Source organism: Neofelis nebulosa, chromosome 7 (genome assembly GCF_028018385.1).
Source record: "Neofelis nebulosa isolate mNeoNeb1 chromosome 7, mNeoNeb1.pri, whole genome shotgun sequence".
Lineage (NCBI taxonomy): Eukaryota > Metazoa > Chordata > Mammalia > Carnivora > Felidae > Neofelis > Neofelis nebulosa.
In genome coordinates, this window is record NC_080788.1 from 107,940,565 (window position 1) to 107,954,382 (window position 13,818).

At 36.3% G+C, this 13,818-nt stretch overlaps 1 protein-coding gene across 4 annotated transcripts in view; it reads left to right on the forward strand.

Annotated features, from left to right (window-relative positions):
• PCNX4 (pecanex 4) overlaps positions 1-9,708 on the forward strand; it is a 47,354-nt gene extending 37,646 nt beyond the window's left edge. For all 4 annotated transcript variants that reach the window (XM_058739214.1, XM_058739215.1, XM_058739217.1 and 1 more), the window contains 3 exons: positions 2,644-3,680; positions 4,056-4,242; positions 7,584-9,708. In XM_058739214.1, the coding sequence (XP_058595197.1) occupies positions 2,644-3,680; positions 4,056-4,242; positions 7,584-7,835 (1,476 nt within the window). In that variant the 3' untranslated portion in view covers positions 7,836-9,708. The remainder of the gene's footprint in view (positions 1-2,643; positions 3,681-4,055; positions 4,243-7,583) is intronic.
• The last annotated feature ends 4,110 nt before the right edge of the window (positions 9,709-13,818 follow it).

Below are 13,818 nucleotides of genomic sequence, written 5' to 3' on the forward strand. Positions count from 1 at the left end.
TTAAAACAATTGCTTATAATCAAATCTCAAATTTCTTTTCTCCTATCTCTCTTCAACTTACTCTAGGTTTTTGACCCTATTACCTATTACTGTACCAAAACTGCTCTTGTCAGTGTCTCCAGTGGCTATCACATTGGTAAATCCAATGATCAGTTCTCAGACCTGGTCTTGTTTGACCTGTCTGTAGCATTTGACACAGTCTCTGTCTTCTTTTTGCTTATTTCATGGGTCATTCCTTGTCAGCCTCCTTTGATGGTTCCTTCTCTTTTCCTTGATCTCTTGACATCAGATGACTTTGACATCAGAGTACCCCAGAGCCCAGCAGTCCTTGGTGACAACTGCATCCTTCTGGTTGCTCAGCCCCAAAACATTTGAACTTTAGTCCGGTGACATTTCACATCTGTTTACTTTTATGTCCCATATGCAGTCCAACAAGAAATCCTGTTGGCTCTGTCGTTAAGCCATATCCTATATCCTACCACTTCTCATCACCCTGCTATTAGCTATCTTTATCTCTTTCCTGGGTAATTGCAATAGTCTCCTAATTGGTCTCCCCACTTCTACCTGTGCCTGTCTCTTGTCTGTTCTCAACTAGAGTGATCTTTATAAAGTCTAAGTCAGATCATGTCACTTCTCTACTCAAAACCCTACAGTAAATCTTTTTTTTTTTTTTTATTCAGAGTAAAAGCCAGGGCCTTGAATGGTCAGTCTCCCTATTTCCTCTTGGCCTCATCTACTCCTTGAATCCTCTCAATTGTACTCACACAGTCAACTCCCTCACCACCTTCAAGTCTTTGCTCAAATGTCACCTTCTCAGTGAAGTCTACTATGGCTCTCCCATATATTCCCATATGTATTCCCACTACCATCCAGCACTCCTAGTCCTCCTTGGCTTGCTTTACTTTTTCTTTATTTTCATAGCACTTATACCTTCAAACAAACTATGTAATTTACTTATTATTTTCATTGTTGACTGTATCCCTTTACTTTCTAATGTAAGTGTCACAAGGGCAGGGATCTCCGTTTCAAGGGGTATATCCTAAGCCCCTGGAACAGTGTCTGTCTGGCACATAATAGGCCTGTGATAAATATTTGTTGAATGAATAATGAATGAATGAATTTTTTTGTCTTAGCACAGACTGGATAAAATTGCTGGTGACTAAAAAACTTTTTCTTTAGCTCATTGGTTCTCAAATTCAGTTCCCCAGATTAGTAATATTAACATCTACTGGAACTTGTTAGAAGTGGACATTCTTGGTCACCACCTCAGACCTCCTGAATCAGAAACTCTAGAGGAGGGCCCAGCAATCTGTGTTTTAACTGACCCACAGTGATTCTGACTCACCTAAAGTTTGAGAACCTAGTCTAACCTGTACAAATAGGAGAAGGCAAAAATCCATGCAAAATATTGAAGGCATTTTCATTGCTTCATTTAGGCTCTATTTTTAAAATGGGATGCTTTATAATACCTAATAATGTGGGTCCTTTATTGCTCTTTTGTGGTCTGTTATACATGGTAGTGTAAAGATACACTTTTCAGTGGCAATCTTTGTTTCTTTTTCATTTTTTCAGACACAACGTGGCTTAGTGCCATCTTATCAACATTTATATGTTATATGCTTTAAATATTACAAAGCACTTTTATTACTTAAATCTTCACACCCCTGTGTGCTAGGATTATTTTTCTTTGAAAGAGAAGGAAAAGGAATCTCCGGATAAGTGACCTACTCAAGGTTAAGTACTAGCACCTGGTAGAACCATGATTTTAAGATGGGTTTTGATGTCACATTCCATGTTCTTTCCCTGGATCCTAATACACCCTGACAGCATCGCCTTTTACTAAAGGCACTGGTAGTTTTGTAAAAATGTGTAAATAAACAACAATATTAATAACAATATAAACAGTGACTTCATGCATCCTCTTCAAGGGATTCCTTCTAGGAAAGTAATAAAAATGTGTTTAAAATTCATGCAAAAAAATAAAATAAAATTCATATAAAAACATTCATAATATTCATTCTATCAACATATATTTGTTGCATTCCTACTGTGTGCCAAGTACTGGTTTAGGCACTGCAGATATAATAGTAACCAAAAGATAGCTGTTGTATGGAATTTACATTATAGTTGGAGGAGACAATAACTGAATACATAAATCTGTATGATAATGATGATGTTATTATAATTAAAAAACTGGAACAGGAAAATAGTTGAATCAGTTATGGCATATCCATACAATAGAATAATGTTCTCATAAAGTAGGATACAAAACTACTGTATATACTATATCATTCCAGTTTTGCCTTTTGCCCTCTAAAAAATGTTTATATTTAAAAAAACTTTAAGTGTGATTCAACCTCAACTGTACATACCTATAGTCTTTAAAAATTGTGGTTATAGTCAATTAAATTGACTATTTAGCACTATTAATAGTAGCACTATTTTTCATCTCTATATGCAACAACAAATTACTAAAGTACTAATATGTTTGAGTGAAGGTGTAGCTCTTGAGTTAAAGAGGTTTTTTTTGCATTTTCCATATTTTCATTATGAGAATCCAATCCATGGGCATACACAAAAGTAGTTGCTTTTTTCTATGTAATAAGTACTCGTAAACTCAAGTACTTTTTATCTCATCTTTAGGGCTTAGAATTGCAGGAGACATCCTGTCATACTGCTGAAGCTCAAAGAGTTGATGAAGTTTTTCAAAGTGCCTTTGAACAAGAATATGCAAGAGTATGTTCTGTTAATGAACACTTTGGAAATGTCTTGACACCCTGTATTCTTTTGCCAGTAAAACTCTATTCTGATGCCAGGAATGTTCTATCTGGCATAATCGATTCTCATGATAACTTAAAAGAATTTAAAGGTGACCTTATTAAGGTACTTGTGTGGATACTTCTTCAACACTGTTCCAGAAGGCCCAGCATGCAGGAGGTTATTCACAAAACTGAAAATAAAGGGAAAGAATCTCTAATAATCCTGCCTGCTTTGAATGCTTCACCACAAACCCAATCCCTAGAAGACACAGATAGTTTAAATTCAGAAATTTTGGATGATTGGTCTGATGATAATGTTTTTGGTGATGAGCCAACTATCAAAAAAGGAAAAGAAGAAAAAGATCAATTGAAAGTTGTACCAGGTGTAAATTTGCCTATTCCGGGATCAGTAGAATCACAGGGGGTCGGTGATCATTCAGTAGGCACAGTTCCTGAAAATAATCTTTACAAGGCAGTTATATTGGGATACCCTGTTGTTGACAAAGGAAAACAAGAAGACGTGGCATATATCCCTCTCATGGAGTTCAGTTGTTCTCATTCTCACTTGTTAAGCTTACCTGAAGAGTGGACGTCTAACTGTTTGCCTAACTCCAAAATGAGGGAGATGAGCTCATTATTTCCAGAAGAGTGGTACCAGTTTGTTTTAAAGCAGTTGGAATGTTTTCATTCAGAAGAAAATGCCTCAAATGTACTGGAAGAAATCGCAAAGGACAGAGTTTTAAGAGACTTTTATGTTCATGCCGTAATGACTTGTTATTTTAGTTTATTTGGAGTAGATACTATGGTTCCCAGTCCTGGTCATATATTGAGAGTTTATAGTGGTGTTTTGCCTTGGTCCCTTGCCTTGGATTGGCTTACAGAAAAGCCGGAACTGTTCCAACTAGCACTGAAAGCTTTCAGGTAATTTATTTTGATTACATACAAATTGTAACTGGCAGAAAAATGATTTTTCAGATAACCTAGAAGGAGGAACCTTTTCTAATTGTAAAAAATAATCACTTTCCTAAAAATGAAAAACAAATGCTTAGTACGTATAGTGATTATATCAAGAGTACTTTAATTTCTACATCCTTTTATTTATGTGGAGAACCTATTTTTCATATGGCTTATTGAATTTCTTCATTTTCACTTCACTCCATCATTTCTCCCTGAAATATGTAGGATTTTAGTTCAATGTCCTAAGAATATTGATTGAATAAAATCTATTTTGTCTATAAAGTGGATTTTATAAATTTTATTAAAAATTTTAAAATTCTTTGTTTCTCCATTTTTAAGGTATACTCTGAAACTCATGATTGATAAAGCAAGTTTAGGTCCAATAGAAGACTTTAAAGAGCTGACTAACTGCCTTGAAGAATATGAAACTGACTGGTACATTGGTTTGGTATCTGATGAAAAGTGGAAGGAAGCAGTTGTACAAGAAAAACCATACTTGTTTTCTCTGGGGTATGACTCTAATATGGTAAGGTTAAAAATGTGTTTTTAAACATTTTCATATATTAGTCTGAAGGAATGGAAACCAGTTATAGAGTACTTGAACTGAGTGATAGAGATATAACATTCTGGGAGGGATATATTAATCATATTATTAAAGTATTTGTAGTCATGGCTTTATGGCCAACATAGTACAATCCTAGAATGACTGGTTATTTACTTTTGCAAACCTAATTAAAAATGTGTGGCCATTGTGCAGTAACTGACCTATAGGATAGCCAAGTAAAGTTCATTTAATTTACTATAGCATATTTGACTAAATGGATTAGATTCCTATGCCAAATTTGAGTATCACTTTGGATTGGACTCCTAGAAGAAAAACTAATTTATAAGTGGCAAAGCATTCCTTTTGCCACCATCCATGTTTTATTTGAAGCAAATCTAACCTGTGAAAATTCAGGGAGACTCCAAATAATGACTTTTTTTTTTTTTTTAAGAAAATAGTGCCTGTTCTCATTACATTTAAAATGTTATCAAGTGTGCACAATATGAGTCAATGTTACATGCTCATTGTAGGCTTCACACCTGGCATTGCAGGTGCTTCACAGATGTGCTCCCAATCAAAAATGATGAAAGTTACATTGAAAAACCATTTAAAGACTTGGAAATGGTGCTAAGGGCATATAGCAAGTGAAGAAACATTTATTCAAGAGTACTAACTAAAACCCAGTAAGAATAGTGAGAGACTGCAGTATTTGAACCAAGACCCATTCCTTCCCAACTCAGCAAGACAAGCTCTGCTCGCATTGATACAATCAAGAAGGGTTCCCTCTCACTTCAGCTCCTGGTTGGAGGACTGTTTTCCTGGGAGAGGCAGGGCTTCAGCATTTCTTACCTTACTTCCAGCTACCTGTTGTGAGGCTAGGTTCTGGGCAGGTGTGGTCAAGAGGTGAGAACTCCTTTCTGGCCAACCTATCTCTTTGGATGGAGGCTTTACTCTGGACTTGGTGCCACTGAGAATAACGGGGACCTGACCACCCTTACCTGCTTGGCAGGTGGAAGTTCCACACTGGGAGAGGCAAACCAGGAAGACCTGAGGTTAATGCCCTTCTTCTATGTCCTAAAGCAGAGCTGTCTCTCAGAAGCATGCCATTATCTGACCCCCAGATAAAGAGCTCTGGCTCTCAGATTTTGCCCAGTGGGAGATGCAGATCATTAAAAAAGAGAGAACTCTACATCTCTTCCCAAAGGAAATTATTTTATCTGCAACAGTGTGGAGACATTGACACCTAAGATGCTCTCAAAAACAACGGAGCTTGTGGTAAAAAGTAATTAAGGGATTGGGGCACCTGGGTGGCTCAGTTGGCTGATGAGCGAGTTTGAGCCCCACATCGGGCTCTGCACTGGCAAAGCGGAGCCTGCTTAGGATTCTCTGTCTCCCTCTCTCTCTCTCTCTGCCCCTCCTCTGTTCATGCTCTCTCTCAAAAATAAATAAAGCATTAAAAAAAAGTCATTAAGGGGCTATTGGTAAATTTGTTAGAGATACAAACTAAACTATAGGCTGGGTAGATGAACAGAACCAGGGAAAGAAACCATAGAGAAGAGCCTTCCTGTGATCAAAAATAGGAGCCAAGCTTAATTGGGTCAATCTGTGAAGCGATTTACATTGCAGGTCATTGTTGAAAACAAAGCAGCCGCCTGGCAATCATAGGAGCTTATTAGCAGCTGGGTGTGAGCACTTGATAGATGGAGAGAGCCCTGCTAAACCCATTGCCATCTCATGGTAACTGGGGACACTCACAGGCTGCACTCCCTGAGGAACCACATCAAAGGCTTCACACTTGTGGGAGAGGTAGGGATTAACTTCACTAAGGTCAGCAGCCACTCACTAAACTAAGCAAGTAACAGTAACATTATTATATAACACCGAAAACATGCAAACAAAACAAAAATAGATAAATAGGACTTCATCAAAAGTAAAAACTTCTGTGCTTCAAAAGACACCATCAAGAGAGTGAAAAAACAACTCAGAGAATGGGGAAAACATTTGCATATATCTGATAAGGGACTTGTTACTAGAATATTTAAAGAATATTCAACTCAATAATAAAAATACAACTCAATAAAAAAAATTTGTATTTAAAATCTGAGCAAATTATAAAATGAGCACAGGATCTCTATAGATATTTCTTCAAAAGAAGATATACACATGGGGCAATAAGCCAATGAAAAGATGGTCAACGTCATTTGTCTTGAGAGAAATGCAAGTCAAAACCACAATGAAGTATCACTTCATACAAGGACATACTATGATGGCTGAAATCAAAAAGGCAGATAATACCTGTTGGATGAGAATATGGAGAATTAGAACTCTTATACAGTGCTGGCAGAAATGTAAAGTGGTACAACATTCAGAAAACATTCTAGCAGTTTCTTAAATGATTAAACTTAGAGTTACCATTTGACTCAGTAATTCCACTCCTAGGTATATACCCAAGAGAAATGAAAGCATAGATCCACATAGAAACTTGTACATGGATATTTATGGCAGCATTATTTATGACTGACAAAGGGTGGAAACAACCCAACTATCCATCAAGTGATGAATGAATAAGTAAATTGTGGTTTATCCATACAGTGGAATATTAGTCCACCATAAAAAGGAATGAAGTACTAACACATGTTGCAACATTAACGAACCTTGAAAACATAATGCTAAGAAGCCAGTCCCAAAGACCACATAGTATATGATTCCTTTCATATGAAATTTCCACAGAAGACAAAACTATAGAGATAGAAAGTACATTAGTGTTTGCTTATGACTGGGAGAATGAAGGGATAGGAGGGTGATAGCTAAAGAGTACAAGGTTTCTTTTTGAGGTCATGAAAATGTCCTGAAGTCATGGAGATAGTTGTATACGTTTGAATATACCAAAAAACTACTGAATCACACACTTTATATGAGTAAATTGTATGGAAATGTGAATTATATCTCAATAAAGCTATTTTTAAAAAGAGCCTATTGTGTGATTGTCCAACGACTAGGATTTATGACTTAGGCATTGTTGAGGCCAGATAGGGTGAAGGAATAGAAAAGGAAACGAAATAGAAGTAGCTGAGATTTTGCCATTTGGGTCATTGAATGAATGGCTATCATTTCAAGCTTATTTAGAGAGCTACCAAAGAGAGGTGATTCTTGATTCTGAAGACAAGCAACTCATGTGTACGTTTTAATACACCACTTTCTGTTTAAGTTTGCCTAAGCACAATGGAATTTTTTTCTAAGTTTATAAATAAAATGTAATGACCTGAACATAATTTTTTTTTTCTTCTTCTTCTTCTTTCCTGTCCCCATTTTTTACTTTAAAGGGAGTTTACACTGGGAGAGTACTTAGCCTTCAAGAATTGCTGGTCCAAGTTGGGAAGTTAAATGCTGAAGCTGTTAGAGGCCAGTGGGCCAATCTTTCCTGGGAATTGCTTTATGCCACAAACGATGATGAGGAACGATACAGTATCCAAGCTCATCCACTACTTTTAAGAAACCTTACGGTACAAGCAGCTGATCCTCCCCTGGGATATCCAGTTTACTCTTCAAAACCTCTCCACATACATTTGTATTAGAGCCCATTTTGACTTGTAAACGTATTGTCATCACATGAGATGGGTTTTGTGTTTTTTTTTTTTTCCATTCTAGAAAAGTAACAATGTGATTCCTCATAACTTCACTGGACTTCTCTCTCTTCCTCCAAGTCCGATGCCTGAGAAAAGCTAAGCTCTGTAAAGTTGACTCTCTTAGCTATCTTAATGGTTAAAAAAAATCAAACAAACTTGATCTGACATGAAAGTTAGAGCTAGTCGGCCAGTATTTGTGCCCTGTGGATTGTGGTAGGTTTTAGCAAATATAAAACATTTGTGTAAGATTAGATAATAAATTTTTTAATGCCTCCTTAAATATGTGGTAGGTGACTTGCCTTATGGAAGTCAGCAGCTATGTGATTTTTACATACTCAGAAGACACACATACGTATCAGTGCTTTTAAGTAATGGTAATGGATCCTATTGAAAGTTGCAAAATGCATATATATATTTATTTGAAATACTAAATTTTATAGTATTTTCAAACTTAATGCCTTTTTAACATTTAACATGGTCTAAGTATTTTCATATAATCTATTCATTTTCTTTTCATATACTTCAATTCAGAAACCTTAAAAGCCTTTAGTAAAATCTCTTACAATAAAATATTTTCTTTTCCTTTCCCCGTATCCTTTTGATATACATGAAAGAAACTGGGTTTAACTTGTTTTTCAGGATTAATAGTGTTTGGTTACAACATAATGAGTTCACTACTAGAGGGCATTCTGTTGATCTGGCTCCTTAAGCATTTCTTTTTTTTTTTTTTTTTTTTTTTAATGTTTATTTATTTTTGAGAGAGAGAGAGAGACACAGAATCCGAAGAGGCTCCAGGATCCTAGCTGTCTGCACAGAGCCTGAGGCAGGGCTTGACCTCACAAATTGCAAGATCACGACCTGAGCCAAAGTCGGTCGCCCAACAGACTGAGCCATCCGGGCACCCCAGGCATTTCTTTTCAGTTGAATATACTGCTTCTGAAGAATGATTTACCCAATAGGACTAATGAGCACTAGTGTTGTAGGTATCTGAACTAAAGACTGAAAGAAATGGTAGAAAAATTTTCATAACATCAGGATATTCATTCTTTTGCTGCTTACAGATACAGAGAAAAGACTGGTGGTTGCATGAGGAGGGTGGTGGGAGATGAAATGGGTGAAGGGGATCAAAAAGAATAAACTTCCAGTTATAAAATAAGTTAGTCATGGGGATATAATGTACAGCACGGTGACTATAGTTAATACTGTATCCCTCATCTGAATGCTGTTAAGAGTAGCTCTTAAAAGTTCTCATCACAAGAAAAATTTTTAAGTGTGACAGATGTTAACTAGACTTACTGTGGTGATCATTTCACAATATATACAAATGTTAAATCATTATGTACACCTGAAACTAATGTTATCTGTCAGTGATAGCTCAATTAAAAAAAATAGTTAAGTTGGGGCGCCTGGATGGCTCAGTCAGTTAAGTGTCCTACTTCGGCTCAGGCCATAATCTCAGTTTGTGAGTTCAAGCCCCCTGTTGGACTCTGTGCTGACAGCTCGGAGCCTGGAGCCTGCTTCAGATTCTGTGTCTCCCTCTCTGCCCCTCCCCTGCTCGTGCTCTGTGTCTCTCAAAAATAAATAAACATGATCAATGTAGCCAATAAAGATATTAAAACATGTTTCCAAGGTCGTCCCTTTGGAAAAACATACATGTGGATTTGCTTTATTGTCTAATTAGATAATAAGATTTAAGATAAGGGATGATGAAATTTTCTTTGATCTTTAGCCTTAAGATTCACAAATCTTAATAGAAAACAATACTGACTCTTGCTTCAGAGAATAACCTTGGAAGTTGATTAAAAATCATTATAAGGTTTTATTTTTCTATGTGTTTTTTTTTCCTGAAGAGTATACCTCCTATACTTCTATGAGGCAATGGCAAACAATATTACAAATGAACGGTTAGGATGCTAAGGCAGACATAAATGTTTACTAGAATATGGCTATTAAAAAAGATGAGGACAGGGAAAAACAAATCAAAACCACAATGAGATACCACCTTACACCTGTCAGAATGGCTAACATTAACAACTCAGGCAACAACAGATGTTGGCAAGGATGCGGAGAAAGAGGATCTCTTTTGCATTGTTGGTGGGAAATCAGGCTGGTGCAGCCACTTGAAAACAGTATGGAGGTTCCTGAAAAAACTAAAAATAGAACTACCCCACGACCCAGCAATTGCACTACTAGGTATTTATCCAAGGGATACAGGTGTGCTGTTTCAAAGAGACATATGCACCCCCATGTTTATAGCAGCACTATCAACAATAGCCAAAGTATGGAAAGAGCCCAAATGTCCATCGATGGATGAATGGATAAAGAAAATGTGTGTGTGTGTGTGTGTGTGTGTGTGTGTGTGTGTATACACACACATACACAATGGAGTATTATTCAGCAATCAAAAATAATGAAATCTTGCCATTTGCAACTATGTGGATGGAACTGGAGGGTATTATGCTAAGTTAAATTAGAGAAAGACAAAAATCATATGACTTCACTCATGAAGACTTTAAGACACAGAACAGCTGAACATAAGAGAAGGGAAACAAAAATAATATAAAAACAGGGAGGGGGACAAAACAGAAGAGACTCATAAATGTGGAGAACAAACTGAGGGTTACTGGAGGAGTTGTGGGAGGGGGGGTGGGCTAAATGGGTAAGGGGCACTAAGGAATCTCCTGAAATCACTGTTTCACTATATGCTAACTAATTTGGATGTAAATTTTAAAAAATAAAAAATAAATATAAAAAAAAAAGATGAGGAAGGGTCTTAACATAATAATCTAAGTTCCTACCTTAAGAAACTAGAAAAGGGCAAAATAAACCCAAAGTGAGCAAAAGGAGGAAAATAATAAAGAGTAGAAATCAATGAAATTGAAAATAGGAAAATAGAGAAAATTTTGAAAGCAGTGGTTCTTTGAAAATTTTCAATAAAATTGATAGAATGAAATAAAGAATATCACTACAAATAGGGGCACCTGGTAGCTCAGTCAGTTAAGCATCCAACTCTTGATCCTAGCTCAGGTCTTGATCTCGGGGTCATGAGTTCAAGCCCTGCACTGGGCTCCACGCTGGGCATGGAGCCTACTTAAAATAAAATAAGAGTATCATTACAAATCAGACTTTAAAAAGATAATAAAGAAATACTACAAACTTTACATTCATAAACTTGACAACTTAAGAAAATGACTCAATTCTTGAAAACCACAAACTACTAAAGCTCGACCAAAACTAAAACAGATGAAATAGACAATCTCAATATCCTATAGCCATTAAAGAAATTACATTTTTAATTTAAAATCTCCTGAAAAAGAAATAATCCAGGCTCAGATACTCTGGCTTCTTTATTTTTATAAATATTTTTATACATGTTGTTGCATGTATCAGTAGGTCATTCATTTTTGTTCCATTATATGGAATAGTTCCCAGTTTGTGTGTTCCTTTCATCTGTTGATGGACATTTTGGCTTTTCACAATTTGGGAGACTATTATGTAAAAGTTGTCATGAACATGCATTTACAAGTCTTCATATGGACCTGTTTTCATTTTTGGGAAAATATCAAGGACTAGAACGGCTGGATCATATGGGGTGTACGTTTAACTTTTAAGAAATCGCCAAACTTTTTAAAATCAATTGTGCTACTCTACATTCCCACCAGCAGTATATGTGTATAAACTACTATTTCATTCATATAAAACCCTAGAAAATGCAAACAAATCTATAGTGACAGAAAGTATATCATTGGTTACCTGGGATGAGATAGGCAGGGGGAAGAGTCACAAAGGGTCACAAAAGAACTTTGGGGGCTGATGTTTGCTCTCTTTTTTGAGCTAATGATTTCATAAGTGTGGCCATATATGTCAAAACATATCAAACTTATACTTTATGTATACTTTATCAATTATACTTACATAGAGGTGTTAGAAATAATGTTTATTATTTAATAGGATATGTTTATTCAGCCTCTGAATAACTGATTGTGACTGAGGTCTCACGTGAATTACTGTGCACCCAGTAGTTGGGCAGACTAACCCTAAAGCGATAGCTTCTACTGGTAACTCTTCTAACCAACTCTCCAACTATCACCTTGCACAACCCCATCTCTGCCCCACTTTCAGCATGGATAGAATAAGCACACAGTTTCCTTCCTATTTCAAAGGGTGATTTGAGTTAGTGGCTAGGAAATGAGGGGTCAGTGCAAAATAATAAACACTTTTTAAAAAGTCAGTATGTGAACACTTGGGTTTCACAGCTCGTGACTACCTTTGACAAAATGAACTTTGACAAAAAGCTGCCTTTCCATTTAGGGCTGCTCACAAAAAAGACCAAGGAAGAGAGGGTTTATACACAGAAAAGCATGTCTTTATACATGTCATAGAAAAACACCAAACAGATGAATTTTTAAAGATAATTTTAATTTATTTAAGCCTCTTCATTGGCTGGAACAATTGAGCAAACTGAATTCATTTTTCCTTCATCCCGATACCATGCTATTTTCAGTCTAGGAGTTTTCATCCATGACATTGTGGAGGTCTGGCATACTCTCAGCAAACCCTAAACACTGGCAAGCACAGTGACAAGGTCTGGAGATTCAATGACAAATAAAACAAAACTGACCTGGACTCCAATCTCTTGAAACCTTCATGTAAATCCCACCCTTTGAAGGTTCAGTGCAAACCACCTTCTCCACAAAGGACTTCCACACTATTCTAAATGTGATGGAGGGGTTTCCATGGTGTAGTGGTTATCACATTCATTTCACACTACTCTATATACACATCTCTCCCTTTTCTGAACTGTTTGTGCTTACAATCTGTACCATGCCATATGACAATGTTATTTTGTAGTCCTCTAGAACTATTTCAACAATTCATCTTTTTGTTTTTACCCCAGGTGCAGTGTATTCAATTAATCATAATTCCCATTTTCATCACTGGTTGTGCAAGAGTTCTCTCGTGTATTTTATCTCCACACTGCACCCTCCATGCCCTCCGCATCCTAAGCTACCATTTCAAGTAATCTAATGTATATCTTTTCACTGTTTTCTTCCAAATGAGCACTACCTTCTAAGCACATGAATTTAAGTGTATGTAAACAGAATTATGTTATTGTAGTTCTTTACTTTTCTCCACTCATCACCATGCTTCTAGGATATATCAGTGTTGCTATGTGTTCATTTATTCTATGGCTGCTGTACTCCATGGTGTACCTCTGTCACCTTCCCCCTTTTGTAAAGATAGCCACCAGGGTGGCCTCCAACTTACCCAACAAATGTTCTAGTTATTTTATTTATGTTATTTGGACTATAGCTAAACTATTAACTGCTCATAAAAAAGGAACATGTTTTTCTTGTCAAGGAATATTTGCTAATTTTCTGTTGTGGCCTATATATGTTTTCTAATGTAAAGTGGTGAAGATTAAAGTAAAATTAATAATAATAACTAAAATAAGGAGTTGCCAATGGAGTCTTCCTGAGCTGAGTTTAATCCTGGCTTTACCCCCTACTAGCTGTGTGACTTTAGGAAAGTAATATACCTACTTGCTTTAAGCATCTCTTTCTTCTTCTATAAAAGTGGATAAAACCACATACCTTAGCGGGCTGTTATGAAGAATAAGCGAATTAACTCATACAAAGCAACTTAGGACAGCAAATGGCATATGACAGGTGTTGAATAATGGCTGCTATGAGCCCTACCAACTGTTTCAAACTATAGGCATTTGGACCCATCATCTCTTCTAAGAGTGTAAGGATCTTAGAGACAGGACTATTTCAGATACTTCTTTATATCTGCTCATTACCCCACACTGTTTCGTGTAATGTTCCATACGTTTACGTTTAATGGGTTATTATAATTATTTGGTTAGCATTCTGCTAACTTAGATTTTAAGTATATATGCTACAGTAAAATGCTTTTTTTAATCCAAGAA